General features: G+C 35.1%; 1 protein-coding gene across 1 annotated transcript; it reads left to right on the top strand.

Moving 5' to 3' along the window:
* The first annotated feature begins 483 nt into the window (after positions 1–483).
* On the top strand, positions 484–1377 carry LOC132272642 (uncharacterized). Its single transcript, XM_059773744.1, has one exon. The coding sequence runs from the start codon at positions 484–486 to the stop codon at positions 1375–1377; it is 894 nt and encodes a 297-aa protein (XP_059629727.1).
* Positions 1378–20751: the final 19374 nt, after the last annotated feature.

Genomic DNA, 20751 nt, shown 5'->3' with positions numbered 1-20751 from the left:
TCCTCTCAGCAACATGCAAGGCCACTCCCTCCAACTCAGCAGCAGGTGTAGTCCCTTCCAATGGCACAAACTTACATTCCAGCTACACCTGTGACTGCTCCAGTGGCACAGATGACTGTTCCACAAGTTGTGCCCATGCCAACCATCCAACAAGTTCAGAATCCTCCACCTGTGGCATTTCTACAGCAGACTTGGCATGATCAGCCTGGCCAACCATGGCCATACCACAATCCTCAAGCACAATAGAATGTTCGATCGATGAATATTCAGCCAGCCGCACCTGTTCCAGCAAGGCCACCACCTATGGTCATTCCAATGGCGGTTGGGGGGCAACCTTTTCCAAGGGAGTCACTTCTTGACCAAGGAGGAAGGAACCGTGGTAGGAACAACTATGCAGATGCTAACCCCTTGCTTATGGCGGGTGGGGGGCATCAAGTGGCCAATCAACCTTATGGTTGGCCAGACAACAACCCTCCATAACCTATGGCACTTGACAGAGGCCAATTTGAAGAATTCCTTCAGCAGGAATTTGGCCTAACTCGAAGGGGTGGAAGGCCCACTTACAGAAAGCCCTATCCAGAGTTCATTGATGAAGTTGAATTTCCAAGGAATTTCAGAATTCCAGAGTTTGCAACGTTCAATAGAGAGGGCGAACAGTCTACCTTGGAACATATCAGTCGGTTCACTGTTCAGTGTGGAGAAGCAGCAGCCAATCCATGGCTGAAGGTACACTTATTTCCAAATATACTGACTGGGTATGCTTTCAGGTGGTATTCCAGCTTGCCAGCCAACTCCATTCAAAGTTGGCAGCAATTTGAGGATTTATTCCATACTCAGTTCTATAGAGCTGAGCTTGAAGTGTCCATGGCATACCTTTCCAGACTTCATCAACTACCTGGAGAGTCTGTGATGAGCTTCCTTTCCAGATTCAGGTGGGCTAAGTTCAAATGTAATTTGTCTTTGCTGCCGAAAGAATATATGAAGATGGTTGTGAACGGCCTAGAATTTGAACTTTGCAAGAAGTTTGAAGGTGTACAGTTCCATGACTTGTTCAACTTGGTTGGCAAAGTGGCTAAGTATGAAGAGCTCCTTCGTGAGGAGCAAGATAGGAAGAACACTTCCAAGGGCACCTACTATCGTGATCCTAACTTTGAGGTATATACCACTGAAACTGAAGGGGAGTTTGAAGTCAACGTAGCCGAGCTCAACATAAAGAAGGCTTACACTTGTGAGGCCTTGACAAAACCGAAATCAGCTATGGCTAACTTGCAGGCCGCCTCTGGTTCCAAGTGGAAGGGGGCAAACTCTTCCAGAAGTTACTCTTTTGACATTTCTAAAGCCGAGCAAATCTTTGATTTGCTCATGGCTGACAAGTAACTGATTTTCACAACGGGCCATAAGATGCCGTCAGCTTCAAAAATGGCCGAGAAGGAGTATTGCAAATTCCACAATTTGTGGAAGCATTCTACTAATAATTGTGTTATCTTCCACAACATTATGCAAAAGGCAATCGAAGATGGCTGTTTGAAGTTTCCAGAAAAATCAGAAGTCATGGGTGTTGATGGAAATCCTTTCCCCAAGGTTGTTGTAACAAACATTGTTTCCATGGTTCTGGAGCATTCCAAAAAGGAGGTGGACTTGGTAAATCCAGTGACCAGTGGAAGGTTGGAAATTCCAAAGGTGGCAACATCTATAGAGAAGATAGTAGCTGAGTTGGAGAGGCAACTCCGAAAGTCCCAGATTGCTTTAATCTAATAAGGTTGTTGCCCTAAGTGTAAAGTTCAGAATGAAGGTTGCCATAAAGACTTTCCAAAAGAGAAGCAGAATGAAAAGCCCTCCAATAGTGACCGAGGTCAGAAAAGGAAAGTCCATGAATGGCTAACTTTTCAAAAGGTGGAAAACACAGTTACTGTAACCATTCCAGAGAAGGAAAGCCGGGTTCATCCAAAAAGGAAGGCAGCAGAAAGGAAATCTGAAATCTTTCCAAAGAGTGTGGAAAGGAATAAAATTTCCTATCAGCCAGGTTCTCGTCTTCGCAGAAAGTTTGAAAGTAGTAGATGGTAAGATAGAGGTTCTGAAGGTGACAGGCATTCCAGGCCAAAAATGGCCTCGGAAGTATGGGTTAGAAGGGGGAGTGAGCATCTCCGACCAAAAATGGTTAAACCTCTTACCTATCAAGATGAGGGATGGAGAAGGCTTGATCATCCCAAGTTTCCCATTCATGATGACTCTTATATGACTCACACACAAAAGCGAAGGCAGCAAAAGAAGAGGGCTGATAGAAGAAGGTTATGGGAGAAAGACCATGGCTGGTCCAGCTGGCCAAAGAAGACTACTAAGCCGCCAGACTTATCAGAGCTTCCAGCTAGAGGAAAAGATAGAGATCCTGATGATTTGCTAGATCTTGATTCAGAGGTTGGAAATTCCTTAACTACAGACAATCCTTCGACGAAAGATAAAACAGATTTGGAAATTCCTAGTAGTTCCAGTAGCAGCAAGAAAATTTCTTTTGGGAGCCTTCCAGGTGAATTTACTTGCAAAATGGTAGTGGTTCTTCCTTTGTTTTTTTGAGCCTCAGCCAAATTAGCCCAATTCAATAGAAGGAGATGTAGTAGATACAAGTCCACCCATAGAAAGTCTTGGACAGTCTAGTTCTGGGCTAACCATTATGGAACCAAATAATGGTATTTATATAGAGGAGGTTTTTGAAGATGAAGCTGAGCATCTCTAGAAATTAAAGGGGGTGGTGATTGAAGAGAACAGCCCTACGAGGCCGAAGAAAATTGTGTTGGAAAAGCCACCATATGGCATGACTCAGCAGCTCAAACCTTTGTACATCAAGGTGTTAGTGGAAGGAAGGCCCTTGGCAAGAGTTCTGGTGGACAATGGTTCGGTGTTGAATGTTGTTCCAGTCAATGTTATACGCATGCTCGGAAAGTCTCCTGAAGATATCATTCCAACTGATGTGTCCATTAGTGGGTTCATGGAAGGAATAGTGAAAACACAAGGCATTCTACCGTTGGAATTAACGATGGGGGATATAACTTCAATCACGGCATTCTTTGTTATTGAATCTACAGCGGCCTATAATTTGCTTTTAGGCTGTGAGTGGATCCACCTGAACTTTTGCATTCCATCTTCACTCCATCAAATGCTGATATTTTGGGATGGAGATGAGGTACAAGTGGTGGAGGCTGATAGCTAGTCATTTATGGCAAGGGTCTACCATGCGGATGCCGAGTTATATAGTGATGAATTTGTTCCAATCAGATTTATTGGAATGGATAGCAAGGGCCGTCCAAGGAAGGCCACCATGAGGAGAACTCTCACTAAAGAAGACGTAAGGGAGCTTTTCCAAGGACCACCTAAGCCAACAATTCTACCCAAGGCCGATGTTCAACATTACATCTCAAACAAAAGTTTTTATGGAAGAAAAACCTAAAGAAGATAGAATACTTGGCCAGGCGGTTAATAGTTTCCTTGCCAGGTTGAAAACATATCTAGTTGAACTACAGCTGGAAATCCTGCTAGAACTAAAGGTGGATAATGTCCAGTTTATTGGAGATTCCAACTTAATACTTAGCCAACTTTCTGAAGAATATAAATGTCTCAATTGGCATTTGAGGCCTTTCTACTCTTTGGCCTTGGAATTACTTTACCAGTTTGATGATTTCCAACTCAAATATTGGCCAAGACATTTGAACACAGAGGCTAATGATCTAGCACAAATAGCCTCTCGAGTGAAAGTCCCACTGGGTATAGAAGAGACCATGATCACAATCAAAAGAAGTGCTCTCCCTTCTGTAGAGTCACGACATGAGATGATAGGTCATTTCCAAACTGACTAGCCAGAAAAGGTCAAGCCTGCCAAAAGGACATGGGAGATTTTCAATGTTGATATAGATGGATTAGACTTAGAAGATTGGAAAACACCAATTATCCAATTCTTGCCAGAGCCTAGTACCAATGTGGACAAGAGGGTTCAGCTTTTGGCGCCACATTACATTTTGATTGATGGAGGATCCCACAAGCATCCTGTGAATGGGGTATACTTGAAAGAGTATTACCCTTCCATCTATGAAAACGGGAAATCCACAATCATTCAACCGGCCATGTAGAATGGTTGGTATCTTCCTTTCCAAGTAAATTGGAAAGTTGGAAAGGAAGCGTAATGGCCATACTTTGGCCATTCCAAGAAGGAAAAGCTAAGTACTTGGAAAAGTACATTGGCTAAAGTTGTGAAGCAGACTTAGCTAAATTTCCAAGATCAGCTGATTTCCTAAGTATGGAGCATTTCATTGAGAAGAGGCTACATTACATGGTCCAGGTTTTATTCATATTGGAAATAACTCATCTTGCTTATACATGCATTTGAATGTTAGCAATTCCAAGTTAAGTCCAGCCATATTGAAAATACTTCATAAACTTTTTCTTATCCATTTGTTTTATACAAAATATCCCCTCCTTCTTCCAGTACTTCCACTTCTTCTTTTTCAATTTCTTTTTCTTCTTCTTCATGATGGCGGAATTCAAATCTCATGCCTTATTATCAAGTTGCTCCATAAGGCATGGAATTTGGGGGGCATATGTTTATTCCATTATTTTTGGCCCAATTGAAAGGCGACATGTGGTGAGTTCCAATGGAACTTATCACGCTGAATCGCAACTCTAATAAATTATTATTGGAAGCTATGTAATATTACGTAGTAATTGAAATCAAAGACAAGTGAGCCAATATAATCCTACCATGTGGGGTTTTCTATCTTTAAAGGAAAGAGGTGAGTCTTATTAGGACTTGCCATCTTTAAAACAAGGGCCCACATCTTCCTGTATGGAATGAGTTTTACTACATATGGTGAGTTCTACTGAGCTTACTAAGGTACTTATTGCTGTGGATCAATTCTTTTAAGGGATTGTTATCTTACCAAATATGGTAAGACTAAAGTTGGTTTAGCCAAAAAGAAGGAGAACGTGGGGTTGATTCTCTCCTTATTTTTAGGAGACTTCATTTAGCCAATTCAAACAATGTTACTAAAAGGGAGGAGACGTGGGAGTTTAATTTCTATAAATAAATATATATATATATATATGCAAATATATATATTTATTAGATTTGGCCCACGATGAAGTAACTGTTGTGAGGAAGGAATCCATAGCGTCATGGGTTCTCAATGAGGCGATGCTGAAGGGAAAAACTAAAATCAAGGAGGCGTGGTCTATGAAAGGAAAGGAAGTGGGTTGGATATAATCCCACGATGAAATAGTCCTAAAATCTAGGAGGTCATGGCCCATGAACTCTAAACCTAGAAGGAAATTCTCAAGGTGGAAGTTGCCAAAATCATGGAAACGTGGTTTACAAAAGAAAAGGGACGTGGGGAATATTTATATATATGGATATATATTTTTGTATATATATTTATATATCAGATATAACTTATGAAAGAGAAATCGCTGAAAGAAAGGGGCCACGGCGTCATGATACAAAGACCAGAATGGAAAGTCCAACCAGAAGAGGTTACCTAAAGCCAAGGGAACGTGGGTATATGAATAATTTCTATAGACATGCATGATATATATAGAAATTATACAGAAGAAAGGTTCTATAGAAGGGGAAGACTATTAGAAATCGTGGGACACTTGGCCAAACAAGAATACGTCGGTTGAAAGTGGTGGAACTTCATATGGTAACTACCACTAACTGAGGGAGTGCTTGAAGATAATGGATGACGTGGTCTAAATTAGTGGAATCGTGTCTAAAAGAGGTAGAAGTCTACGGCATGAAGGACACGTGGCAAGATCCGGACCTTCTAGGAGGAAGTTCTCAACTGCTACTGCAACTGTTGGAACTGCTGCCTTTCCATCTGGGCAATTACAAAACATGGGATAAGGCTTACAAGCATGTATTCAACCACCAAGCCCACTATCTATCAGTTATAAATCATGGGAGAATATAGTTTTACACTTGGCAACATTTAGAGAAGGATGAAAGATCTTGGGACACATGGCAGTCCGAGATTTGGCCACGTGGAAGCTGCTGAAGTTGCCACACCAAGTTACTGCATGCATGGAAAACTCTATAAATAGAACACTTAGAGCTAGTTTGCAAACCCTGTTCAAATCACACAGTAAAACGGCACTTCAATATCTTTACATTCATGTAATGCACCTTCAATATGTTTAATTCAAGTCCCGCAATTATTATTCCTACTTTCCAGCACTTTACTTTGAAGTCCTGCACTTTCAATACAGCTTTCCTTTCCACTAGCCATAGTTCAGTCCGAAAGTCCTTTTTCAAGGCAAAAAGAACCTTTGAAGGTGGTAATTTCAGCCATTCATTCAATCGCCTGATCCTTACAATCTCCTACTGAATAGTTGTTCGGATATCTACTTTGGAACGATAGCAGTTCCTGGCACGCCCGACGTCCACTCCCACTTTCCACTCACCTGGAAAGCGGAACTAGCGCTTTTCGTGAGCCGAACAATAGGTATTAATTTTGGAAAGAAAAAAAAAGGTTACCAATTAATAGGTATTAATAGGTATTATATATATATATATATATATATATATATATATATATATATATTGATAAAATAAAATATATAAAAAAAATTATTTGGCTACATTATTTGGAACATCGGTCTCAAATAGTACCTTCAAAGAAGATTTTGAAGGCTTAATTACCTTTAAGGGCAATACCTAGTCTCTTTTAAGTTGGGTGTGTTTGGCTTGTAAAAGTGGTCAGTTTCAATGGAACTGGATGAGCGTGCCAGGAACTATAGTAGTTTTGAAGAGAGATCCAAACAATATTCCAGATAGAAGATTGCGAGACCAGGGCCGGTGGCGTGGGTCGAAAGATTCTGTACGATAGGAGCGTGCCCATTTTTGAAGTAAAAAATTAAAAAATTCCATTCCCCTCGACTCCATGTATGAATAAAGTGGTAAAATAAAGTAGCAATAAGTCATATAGAATCAATAAATTCATGGTAAAATCCCTCCATTATGTATTTTATTACAATTTTTTGGCCACTGTGATGAGGTTTAGAATGAACACCTCAGGGTTCTTTTTGACTTTGATAAAGGACTTCGAAAAAGTTAACTGGCTAGGATGGAACAAATTACTTGAGAAAGTAATTGAATTGACTGTAAAATTATCTACTGAATGTACAGGACTTAGACTAATCATATTGGAAGTGTATTGCAATGAAAATAAAGATTGTACTGAAATGCATGTTTGATTTGGCATTAAACAGGTCTATTACGTTACAATATAATGACCTATTTATAGAATGAAAATATAATAGTTAACATATACAGCAATTCTAAGCAGTTAACATAACAGTTCTAGGTAGTTCCATTGATGCCTTTAAATGTTCCCACGTGGTTTGGATATCTCTGCGCCATGTGTCCCACTATTCTCTTTGATTCTTATAGAGCTTCCACGTTCCAAACATGCAATCGTGCCTTTGATGCTGTTATTTCCCAAATAAATTGTACGATTTCTTTTGTCTGAGTAATGGCCATTACTCCTTTTTTTCTAGGATGGTGGTAGCAGTGGCCCACATTAAAACTCTTAAAGCTTTGGTTGTATCGTGGCTTTTGCAGAAACCATATCGCATGATTTTGGGAACTTCAATTTGTACGCTGAAATTCCCCAAAGCTGACACGTTCCATTGATTGATTGAATCTCGTTACACATGGCTTCTCTTAGTGGTGGACTCTTAATAACTTTCCAACTCTCAAAGTCCATGAAATTGGTCTTGACCCAAACTCCTTCCATGTGTCAGAAATTGGCTTGACCCAAAACTCCTTCCACGTGTTTGTTTTTCAATGGGCGAAAATAAGGGTGTAAGCAAGGTGTATTGAATATATCGGCAACTAGAGGTATGGGTAAGTTTTTATCATTACCATTGTTGTAATCTCACAAAAATAGTCATGTTTTTTTTTGGGGTGATATTAATTGTCATACTTTTTGCATATGCAAATAACATATTTTATGATGATACAGCTATATGTTTTACGTCTATTTACGCAATTGTTTATTAAATTTTGAAAAATATAAACTCCAAAAAATAAAAAATGACAGAATTCAACATATTCTTATATTTCATAATTGCTCTAAAATTTAAGAAATTGTATAAAATTATAATTGGAATTAAAGGTTGAGTTAATTTTTAAAGAAGATAAATCTACCTTCTCAACCAAATTTAATTAATTATTTATTTTTTTTCGTACATGTGCAATAAGTGTTAGAGTTGCTCTCCACAATTAACCGGATTTGACACCAGTTATTGTGGCGGAAACGCAAAATAAACAATGCTGTTCAAGGAATAAACAAGCACTCACGAAGAATAAAAAAAAAAACCACACACAAGAACACAAGATATACATGGTTCACCCAAATCTTCGGGCTACGTCCATGGAGCACACCGAACAAATTTACTATGAAGAAGATGAAGAATTACAATGGAGAATTTTCTCTCAATCTTTCTCAATTGCTTTCTCTTCTATTGGCACAAATTTATCTCTAACTTTCACACCCTTTAAAATCTGATTAGAGTTGATATTTATAGAGTCCCAAACTTGTCGCATAAGAACTTGCCTTTTGTAGAATCCAAAACCAATAAGGAAGAAAGGAAGTTAAATCTGATTAGGAAACTAATTTTTTCTTAAACTAATAAGGAAGTTAAAAAAGATCAGGAAATTGAATTTTCCGTAAAATTCAGTAGTGTTGGAGTTTCCATATAATTAAATGTAATACCCCTAATTTTAAAAATAATAGTCTCGGTATTATTTTAATTATTTTAATTGCACTTTTAATTATTTATTTGATTTTTTTGGCTATTTATTTAATTGTTTATTTGAATTAACTGATTATGTGAATTAATTGATTGTGTGTTTCTTTGATATACTTGTCTAGTTTGTTTAATTGAATTATTTGCCAGATGTTATGTTATGTGTAATTTAATTGTAAGAATTTAAATATTTTATTTTATGTTTTATATTTAAAAGAGTTGGACTTAGATAGTAGTAATGGATCAACCCAATGAATTGCATGGACTACTTGGATAGGAGGATAAATAGGTATGGATATAACCCATGGATTGTTGTATATATATTTAGAGATCCTAAATTTAAATTTTTTTTCTTTTACTAATTAATCTCAACTTTCCTATAGAAACTTCCATCAAAGCCTTGACTCAAGGATATCACTTCCACCTTAATTTGAGCCAATTTATTTAACAAAAGGAACTTCCAAAGTTAATGCTAGGAGCTAGTTTATTGTGTACTTCTTTCAAGAGTTCTCGTCTCTTGCTCTTTGTACAGCAAGAAAATTAATCCACACTTTTTATATGGACCGTTAGATTAAATTTAACGGTCATTTTTCAAACCTACTTATATCATTTCCTTTTGACACAAAACTACTATTTTTAGTTTTCATATTTAATTTTATTATTACCATCTATAAAAATAGAAAAATCTTTGCTACTGGATTATCAAATTTTTATATCTTTGAAAACACAACTCCTCAAAATCTAGTTGAGTTAGTTTGAGAACACCGAGACATCTTAAAATTGAAATAGAAAGAAATTTTGTTCAAACTTTAAATGAAATTTTCTCTAATTTCAATTCCAATGTATCAATTCGATATTCCAAAATGCAACATTATAGTATATTTGGTTGTAAATTTACTTATGCTGGACAAATATATTTATTTGAATTTTAGTATGTGCACATGCAAAAAAGAACACATACTATTGAACACTGAGATATACAGTAAGCATGACAACAAGATGTTTATTAGGAAAACGCTCTAATATCATACTTTTGTATTATGCTTAAGTTTGATTGCAAAATTAAAAGATACGGGTAATAAATGGGTATTGTTTTTGAAAAACAAATTTTTAGTAATATCTTTCTTTCAAAGATTTCTATTTTTATTTTGGTAATTATCTTTTATGATACATAGGTGGTAATCGTAAAATTAAATATGGAAACTAAAAATAGGGTGAGAGTAGTTTTGTGTTAAAACAAAAGGATATGAGTGGGTTTGGAAAATGACCGCTAGATTTAAGCGTGGATTAATTTTCTTACTCCACGAAAAGCAAAAGATCAGGATTCCTTTTAATATATATATTTTTAAAGTACTTCTTTCTTTCTGTTGTGTGCATCACATCAATAGCTATCAATATGATGATTTTGACGCATTTCAAATGACAAGTAATTAAGTGCATTGTTGGTGTACTTTTGCAGCATTCAAATTGCGGGAAAAGAGCAGAGAAAGCATTGAGCCTTTCATGCTTTTTGCATGATCTTAATTGTCATACATTTTGAATATGCAAATAAAAATACTTTTTAGAATGACCATCAACATTATCTATTTAATTGACTACTAATTTATAGTGTTATTTTGAGTGAAACATGTAATGTAACAACATGATTGATGTATTGGAGGAAACTGAAGACAAATAACAAGTTTAGACAGTACTTTTACCATAAAAAAAATCCCAAACTCTTCCCAAAAGCAGAGACCTGATAAAGTAAAAAAAATAAAAAATCTCACATCAAACCCCAAATTGCTAAAATAAAAATTGCAATTCTGTGTTGGAGAACTAAAAGTGCACCCCCATTGTCATACATTTACATATTGTTCAGAAACTGAAAATGAATGGAATTCAATTTACTAACTTTCTCGAAATTTTACAAGATTCTAACTAATACTCCTATGTCAAATAAAAATTACCTTCTCAATTAAACTTGTGTGGGCAAGAGTCTACAATATTTGAGGGTACCGTGTCCCTAAGTTTGCAGCAGTTGAATGTGGTGGTGGGCCCACCCGATGAATCTGTGAACCTCCCATGTAAATTCCACATGTTACTGGAAATATTAACTTGAGCTGAACATCACATTAAATAAACTTGATTATCAAAGTGGTTGACTGTTGAAGTGGTCATAAGGAATTTCTAAATTGGAGCAGATGAACAAGGGACTTTAGCAATCTCACTCAAGAATAATTCTGTTATTATAATCTTAAATTTAATTGTACCAAGTGCGGATTTAGAAATTGTCAATGGGGTGGGCTAAAATTAAACACAAATTTAATAACACATTTTCTTAAGTAATTTTTTTATTAGGGCTTGTTTGGCTTGGGTCTTTATTTTAGTATTGTGACTTAATTGACTTGGCTTGTTTGAGTGCGCTAATACTAATAATAAATTTTTTCTTGTACATGATGGTTTCTGTCCTGTAAAGGAAACCATTTTTTTTTTCAATCAAAAATTGCCTTCGTTTCTGTTTTCAGATTGGTAATGGTTCTGTTTTCTCTTTATTTCATGATCCATCGTTCAATGGTTTGTCCATTTTGCAAGCTTTTGGTGTTTGGAGGCTCCTCAACACTGGCATAATGCAGTACTTAATTTTTCTCAAAATCAGAATTTGGTGGATGAAGATATAATTGTTTGGCAACATTAATGCAGAGAAAAGTCTTCCAAGTTAAACTGGTATAATCGGATTTGGACCCATAAAAGATCTAAAACTGCTGTTCTCTCGGCCTTCATTTGTAAATTTAAAAAGTAAGGGAGACGACGACTCTCTTCTTGATCATCTGTTTTGGTCTTGCTGCTTTGCTTATGACCTGTGGAAATGGTTCTTCTCTGTTTTCATGGACTGAATTCAATATTTCAAGACTCTCTTCTTGATCATCTGTTTGTTGGTTTATTAATTTTAAAAGTTCTTGATTAGATATGAAAATCCAAATTTCAGACTAAGATAGAAATGTGTTTTGTCTTTTTTAGTTGAAAATCAGATTTTATACTTTTATGAAAGTAATGATTATTTTATATTACACATTCAGACTAATATAGAAATTTGTTTGTCTTTTTTACTAGGATTGAAATTGTGTTGAGTGTATTGATTTGCCAAATAGAACATGACGGTTACTATTTCGATTTTGCATGCATTTTCTTAAATACTAGGGAGCAAGAGAACAATTATATATATATATATATATATATTTTTTTTTTTTTTTTTTTGTGGTCTACTTATAGTACACACACTCAAAAATAAATGTGAGTTTTTTGGAATAATAAATGCTGTCTTTTTTTTTTTTTTTTTTCTTTTTTATAACTACTTAACTCTAGTTTATTTATAACTTTTCCAAATGATATAAATCAACTACCATCACATCTTTACAATATAATGAAATGTGTATGTGCTTTGAAAAATAAAAACGGTACCATGTTTAGGAACAAATTTTTTATATAAAATAGCTTTTCTAACTAAAATGATTGATATTTTCTTTAATGGATCGCTTTCAACTTACTTTTAAAGCATGCACGACTAATCAATCCGGAAAAAATGTTACTTCTATTAAAGTGCAAGCCTATATTATATTTGAAGATCAATTAACACTCCAACGATAGCTCTTAAATTTTGGATGCCTCCGTCACAAAGAGCCACTATGGGCAATATTGCTAGAGTACAAGAGCAATATGAAAGATAAGAATATATGAAAGGTAGATAATAGATAAAGGAGACACTGATTGATGGAGTTTCACTGTTATATAAATATATTCATAACCAAATTACTCAGATTGGTAAAAAAAAATTCTCCACAACTTTATAAAAATATTTATATATTTCAACAATAGACTCGACAACCAATGCTTTAAGTTTATGCCGTATTCCAACTATAGTCATCTATGTTACATGTAAATGCTTCGAGTTTATGGCCTATTCCAAATATGGCATTTAAAATATGTTTGGCTCTTCAAAGCAATGCCAAAATCCTATTTTTTTAATTTGAAAAACTAAAATATTCGTATGGACTTGTAAGAATATATTTAAATTATTTTTGTGGCTTTGATTAAATTAAAAAATGAATATATATATATATATATATATTGTATTGTATGTGTTATTAATGCAAGATAATTGTTGGTTGGTAAACAATAATGACAATAATAATAACTTCAAAGAAATGTCTCCGGTCTTCACATGGTTGAGATCAAAACGCTATTAAGTTAAAAGAAATACATAGAATATTAGCAAGCAATCTTTAACTCATAAATTCAGAGTTTTTTGCAAGTAATCTTTCATAAATCCATCGTGCTCATCATAATATTTGGCCTCTGGGAAAGGACTATTCCCCCCTTTTATCTTCTATTGCTCTGGATACCTAAAAAGAAATATTTTATGTTTTCAGGGTCAAAAGAGAACCAGCGCAAAAAGTACTACTGCAAAATCACAACAAAAATACCACCAATTAGACAAAACGACTACAGCAGCGACATAAACATAATTCATAGAAAATTAGGATATAACATAAAACAAACACAACGGTTTACTCACTGGACTTTGAAGGTTAGCAAGTCTAAGGTCTGGGGTTCGAGTCTCACCGGGTGTTTTTTGTGGTTAGTCTCTGCTGCCCCTGCAATGACTTACCCGGCCCGAATGGAGAGGCGCCGTTCTGAATCCTCGGGGATTAGTCGGGTTGTTAAGGAGCCCTAAGGGCTCGTGCCATCTCAGACACCCGAGTTAATAAAAAAATTAAAAAAAAAATGGAGGGGGAAATAAAAATGAATATGTGGAGCTGAGTCAGGTAATTGAATAAGTAAACAATTGAATTGGACTCGGTTGGATGGTACCAACGAAATCAAGTGCATTTACCTATGTTTTCATTTTTGGCAAGATAAGAGTAAGATTTCAATTCTTCCATTTTTCAGCAGTAGCATATTGTTCCATGGAGCTAAGTTCCAATATATGGAAGAAACAAAGTGTTTCCACGACTCGAGTTGGTCAATGGTGTTTTCAATAGAAGAGATGCTAATTTAATCCTTCAAATCCCAATTAGAATATAGTGGCTCAGATTCTAATTATTGGGGACTTGCATAAGATGGAATGTTCACCGTTAGAAAGTGCAATTAATGGACAAGGCATGACCAAAACTCAAGGGGTGCTGGCAGTAGTCATCAATAATAGTTTTCATCATTGAGGATAGGAATCAGGAAAATTAAGGTGCCGACGGGTTACCTTGAATTCACAAGGTAGGTGTTTTGAATTCACAAAACGAAAACATAATTTAGAGAAATCTAATATATTATTTAATAATTGAATGAATAAAAAATTCTAAATTCTACTATTGCAGTACACGTATTTATAATAAAAGAAATCCTCCCACTAGAAGGAAACTAATACCATAAAGAAACCTAATAGCAAAAGGAAAATAATACTAAAATAAACCTAAAAATAAAGTTTCAATAGAATCAGAAACCTAATAAATAAAAAACATTAAATCTAAAATTTTAGAGCATTCTAACTTCGTTAAAGGTCTCAAACTAAAATTCTGAAATAATCGGCAAGCCTTCTATAACGCAATAAAATGCGATTTCGGAGCCCTAAACAAAGGTTTTAAGCCGAAAACCAATATGACCCACAAGCTAAAGCTATTGGTTTTTTTTCAATGCGTCGTTTCTACCGAAAAAATACTATTGGTTTGTTGAAAACGGACTTGTCAAACTGCTTGTCGAACTGTTCAAAATTCTGTCCTACATCATTTTTCTTTGCCAATGCTGCCATTAGAGATTATGTGTACCTGTTAACCTCAAAGTGAGGGGAATGGTTGAACGTGCAGTGTGCAAGTGGTGTGGTGAGGCTAAAGAATCTATTGATCACATGCTTTGTTTTGTTTTGGTGAGCAGTATAATTGAGGTTTGCCTTTGCCCAAGGAATGTAGCGAATAGCAGCCAACTGACAAACATGGTGGGTCAAAAACACATCACATGTATAGATATAATGTTAAGCCGCTTAGTTTGACCTAAAACAGTAACCAAAATCTTATTTATCTTTATATATGTTTTAAGTGAGACCCATATTTATCACTTAAAACATATCTGACGAATGAAACTCATTCGGTTATTATTTTAGGTCTGAATTATTGGCTAGAGTAACATTGTTCTATCGAAAATGAAAAATAATAACTCGAATGAAGATCAATGACTGTAGGCACGAAACTGACAACACATGCAATGGCTGCCTTGAACCCCTTCCGAATGCCTTCAGCAGAATATCCAAAACTATGCAATATCAGAAAACGATCATCAGTGGAAGTATGCATGAATGATAGTGATCACAACATAAGAAACTAGAGCACATATTACCCAAAAATATTACTACATTTATAAACATTATTTGGGTAGCTGAAGAAACAGAAGAAAAGGAAACGAAACTATACTGTGTTCGGTTGCATGGAATTTTGGTGAAATCAGGAAAAAAAAAATTAGTTTACTTTCTAATTTCTCCAATTCCATCAATTTCAATTATATGCAACCGAACACAGCCTGACATTTGATTTCCTTCTCTCCTTAATTAACTGGAAACTGAAAACCCACTCAAGTCAAGTAATTACCTTTAGTTGCATTAGGTTATGGGAGACCTAGTAATTGGAAGTTACGTTATCATCAATATCTCTTGAAAACTTGATAATCGAATAAGCTAGTAAACAATTGATTTGGATTCGGTTGGATGGTACCAACGAAAGCAAGTGCATTTACCTTAGTTTTCATTTTTGTAAGATAAGAGTAAGATTTCAATTCTTCCATGTTTCAGCAGTAGCATAATGTTCCATGGAGCTAAGGTCCAACATATGGAAGAAACAAGTGTTTCCATGACTCGAGTTGGTCAATGGTGTTTTCAATAGAAGAGATGCTGATTTAATCCTCCAAATCCCAATTAGAATATAGTGTCTCATATTCTAAGCATTGGGGACTTGCATCAGATGGAATTAACAAGAGTTAAAAGTGTTTATCGGCAATCTATATATGCAATTAATGGGAAAGGCATGACCAAAACTCAAGGGGTGCTGGCAGTGGTCATCAACAAGAGTTTTCATCATTGAGGATAGGAATCAGGAAAACTAAGGTGCCGAGGAAGGTTCACTTTTTTTTTTACGTAAGCGGAAGTAATAAATTTGTTCACGAGAAATCTAATATATTATTTGATAATTGAATGAATAAAAAAAATTTAAATTATGCTATTTCAGTACAATACTAGAAGGAAATTAATACCATAAAGAAACCTAATAGCAAAAGGAAAATAATACTAAAATAAACCTAAATATAAAGTTTTTCTAAAAAGTACGAAAAAATAGAATAAAAAACCTAATAAATAAAAAATACTAAATCTAAAACTTTAGAGCATTCGAACTTCGTTAAAAAAAGGTCTCGAACTAAAATTCCAAAATAATTGACAGTCCTCCTATAATGCAATAAAACGCGATTTCGGAACCCTAAACGAAGGTTTTCAGCCGAAAACCAATAGGGCCCACAAGCTAAAACTAGTGGGTTTTTTTTTTCAATGCGTCGTTTCCACCCAAAAAACACTACTGGTATGTTAAAAACGGACTTGTCGAACTGCTCATCGAATTGTTTAGAATTCTGTCATACTTGCACAATCAGAGCCACTGAACCCATACATTAGATTAATGCACCATAGAGCACCAAAAATAGAAAATGCAGAGCAAACGAGTGCACTAGCAAGATGATATTAAATTAAGATATTGTTTCATGTACAACTATCCAATTGATATAAGGCGAGACATATAGATAAAGGGAAAATATAAATTTATTCAAGTTTTAAGGGAAGAAGACAAATCGTTCACGAAAATATTCTTGCACTCTATGTTTTCTGTAATCAAAACAAATTAAGATGTAAAACACATTATACCAAACAATACATTTGTCACAACCAAAAGAGCATCTAGCCCTATAGATAAAGGGAAAAAATAAATTTATTCAAATTTTAAGGGAAGAAGACAAACCATTCACGGAAATATGTTAATCAAAACAAATTAAGATGTAAGACACATTATACTAAACAATACATTTGTCACAACCAAAACAGCATCTACCCCAATGGAATAACCGCCCCATCCTCAAGGAAGACGGTAGGGGTTTTGAATGTGAAAAAAAGGAAAAAAAAATTAAAAAGGAAAAAAAAAAATTAGAGTTTGATTCAAAAGGAAAATTTGATTTTTTTTAAAAAAAATTAAACGAATTTAATGAGTACAAAAAGGAAGAAATACAAAATTTAAGATAATTTTAAAAAATAAAAATTTCAGAGAGACATTATATAATACATATAAAAATATATAAACTTAGTATATATATATATATATATTATAGTAAGCCGTCCCTTTTCTTTTCATGATAATAAACCCTAGACTGTACTGTGTCTTTGTCGGTGTGTTCAAAGGGGATGGAGGATTGGACCATAATTTCTGGCCCAGCCCAGCCCAATATTTTCCTTTTTTTTTTTTTTTTTTTTTGGTGCCCTGTGGCCACACTTTGCATGGCCCTTCAGCACTACTTATGCCGAATGGCGGTGGTGCTGCAAAGAGAAGGCTGTTGTTTATGAATCAATGGTTAATTTACAATCCATTTTGATTTACTGAAATACCTAAATGTTTTGATTTTAGCAAATAATTGAACCTTCTTTTGCCTTTGTTTTGTTTTTATCTCGTTTAATTTTGATTGATAATAAAATTTTCTGTTATTTGTTTTTTTTTTCTTTTTTATAAGTATAAAATTCTCTCTCTGTAACAAGGGTCATTTTTCTCACATCGGATCCGGATGAGAAAGTGATTGGGTATAAATAGGTGCGTATGCAGCACTACCCAATAATTTGAGTTTTTGGGTAAATGAAACGACTATCTCATATTCTCCATCTCTCTCCCTCAATCTGTCTTTCTATGAATACACAAAACCACATATATGTATATATCTATTTATCTTTTTTTTTTTTTTTTTTTAACAAAAAATCTGAACCCCGTGTCCTATGTGTGTCGCCAGCGTATCCTTCACCGTGTCCGGCATGAAAAAAATGATAAAAAAAAAATAATAATAATAAGACACCTCTACAGAGGTGTCAGACATGTGTCGGAGCCTCGGACACGCGTGTCGGTGTCGAACACGTGTACGACAGTCCATTCCAACGTGTCGGTGCTTCGTAGAAATTGAGTAATTCACTCAAATGGATTGTGAACAAAAGGGATGGATGGACCTTATTGACTTGACCCAAATTTTGGCCTGCCAACCACCCAGCCCAATCTTTTCTATTTAACCCTTTTTTTGTGGGTCCAGCCCAGTCACCTGTGGCCACACTCTCAAGATCTCACCACTCACCCAAACCTCTTGAAAAATAAACCCAGCCGATTTCAGGGTCGGGGGTGAGAGTGGTGCATCCCCGACACCATATTATTTAACAAAATTACACCTACCCATATTATTTAATTACCAAACAAACCCATGGTGTGTGTGTATATATATATATCCATGAAGTTACATGTTCTGGAAACCATAATATCCTAACCTAACTTGCTAAGGTGCTATTTGATAAATTAAATTGAAAACTAAACATTGAAAATTTCAAGTACTGAATTTTAAGCGTTGAAATTTAAAGTGCTGAATATATTAATTTGTAAACTTGTTTGATATTTTATTAATTTTAAGTACTGAATTCATTAAGATTGTTTGTTAAATGCAAAAGCTGAAATCTGAATGTTATATATATTACATTTTTGCCTTATATATCTTCAACACATAATATTATTATAAAAGATACTATATCAAAACATAAACATATGTATAAAATAATTAATTTCTCCAAACAAATATATCAATTTAACAATGGATATTAATATCAAAACTAATCATAAAAATTTCAAAATCAACATATAAAATGAATAACTTACGAAAATGGAATATTTATGAGTAGGAGATTAGAATTCATGAGCAAATAATTCGATTTTTATTTATATAATAGATTTGCATCATAACAAATGGTATTGCATGATTGTTGATTATAAACTTGAGTCAACCATGCAGTATATATATATATATTGTTGAATATTATTCATATTTACTCTATTTGAGACGGAAAGTACAATGAAATATTTGAGAAATTGGAGTTTAAACTAAAAGTAAAAATCCATCGGAAGGGAATAGAAATACAAAGTTGAAATAGAAAGTCCATCAATATGTTTAATTTCAAGGGTAGCATCAATACATTTAATTTCAAGAGTAGAAGAACCTAAAAATATAATATTTGAGGGTAACATTGTCATTAACAAAATATTTTAAAACCTAAAATCACTTATCGTCTTCTGTGATAAGCGTTAAGCAAGGTCCGTGTCGCTTAAAATTTTGACCTATTTTAAGCTACTACATAATAATTTAAGTCGACTGTATTTTGTGTTAAGCGCTGAATAGCAATATCAAACAAGCCCTAACTTTAAGAGGCTAAGGCGGCATCAGTACGACAATGCATCAGCGATTCAAATTTCAATAACATCAGTGCATCACCAAGGTTCTGTGAACGACCTCCAACCTCCACCTCCATCGCCTCAGTCGGCCTTTACCTTCACGCCTTAGTCGGCAACGGAGTTCTAATTTGTACCAAATCATCCCTCTAAGGTAAGACCATATATATATTTACTCATATACAAATGCGCGCCCACACGTGCACACACATATACATAAACATTTAATGGGTAGTGTGAGAACCTGTCCTATTTTCTTTTTTTCTCATTTTTCTTTTTTCTCCATTTTTAGGTTTCGGGTCGAGTTAAGTAGGACCGGGGTCAAGTGTTCGGGAATTTTTTTTCAACACTTTGCATTCATTATTTTGGGATATACTGGACATGCATATTTCATTTGGGACAAGTTGGGCATCATATTTTATTGGGTAATTTACACAAACCTCTCCTATGGTTTGCCATAATTACAGGGATCTCCCCACCTGTTTCGAAAATTACTCGGACCTCCCCTAATTTTGAAAATATCCTACATGGAACTCCCTTTCTGTTATATATATATATATAATACACATATAGAACCACCGTATCTGGCAAGGCTACCAACGCGAGTGATTGGGATTGGGATTTACCTATCAAAGAGAAAGAAAGTTTGGGATTTGATGGATTCTTTGAGTGATTAGGACTACGATTCAGGTGTCAAATCCTTCTTCTTACTCAATACTCCAATCCAACCTCAATTTGACAAAACCTACACCACCGGCGATGTGATTTACGGCGATGGTGGCAGTGACTCAGTGAGGTTTGGGGTTAAGGCGACAGTGTTGAGGTTTGGTTCACGGCAGACTGCAGTAATCTAGGCGACGTGATTTATGGCGATGGTGGCAGTGACTCAATGAGGTTTGGGGTTAAGGTGACAATGTTGAGGTTTGGTTCACGACAACCGGTGATAATCTTGGTTTGGGTTAGTAACGATGTTGATATATTGGTTCACGGCTGCCGGCGGTGATAATCTTGGTCTGGGTTTGCAACGGTGTTGGTTCATAGTGGCAAGATCTTCTTTTGGGTTGGTGGTTGGCTATGGTGGAAATTCATTAATATATATATATATATATATATATATATATATATCTCTTGGTCTGGGTTGGTGGTCGCCGATTGTGCCTTCCTTTCACCACCATTATTGTCGCTTGAAAGCTTCGATAATCATCCATTAAATAAAAAACACAATTTGTGTGTGTGATATATATATATATATATTGCGCAGTATACTATCGAATAAAAAACCCAGAAACTCATAGAGATTAGAGATTGCAACGATTAGAAATTACTGGCAATTAACTATCAAATTTTCAAGGAGATTGCTTTGTGAAGAAGAAGAAGTAAAAACCCAGAAACTCGTAGAGATTAGGGCTATGCTTCTTCTTCTTCTTCGTGAAAATTG

The sequence above is a fragment of the Cornus florida genome, unplaced genomic scaffold (genome assembly GCF_030987335.1).
Source record: "Cornus florida cultivar Cherokee Brave unplaced genomic scaffold, ASM3098733v1 CherokeeBrave_3.0.0_Hap2_Chr09, whole genome shotgun sequence".
Classification (NCBI taxonomy): Eukaryota; Viridiplantae; Streptophyta; class Magnoliopsida; order Cornales; family Cornaceae; genus Cornus; species Cornus florida.
Note: the sequence above shows the minus strand (reverse complement) of the source record. Positions and strands in the feature narration are given on the sequence as shown.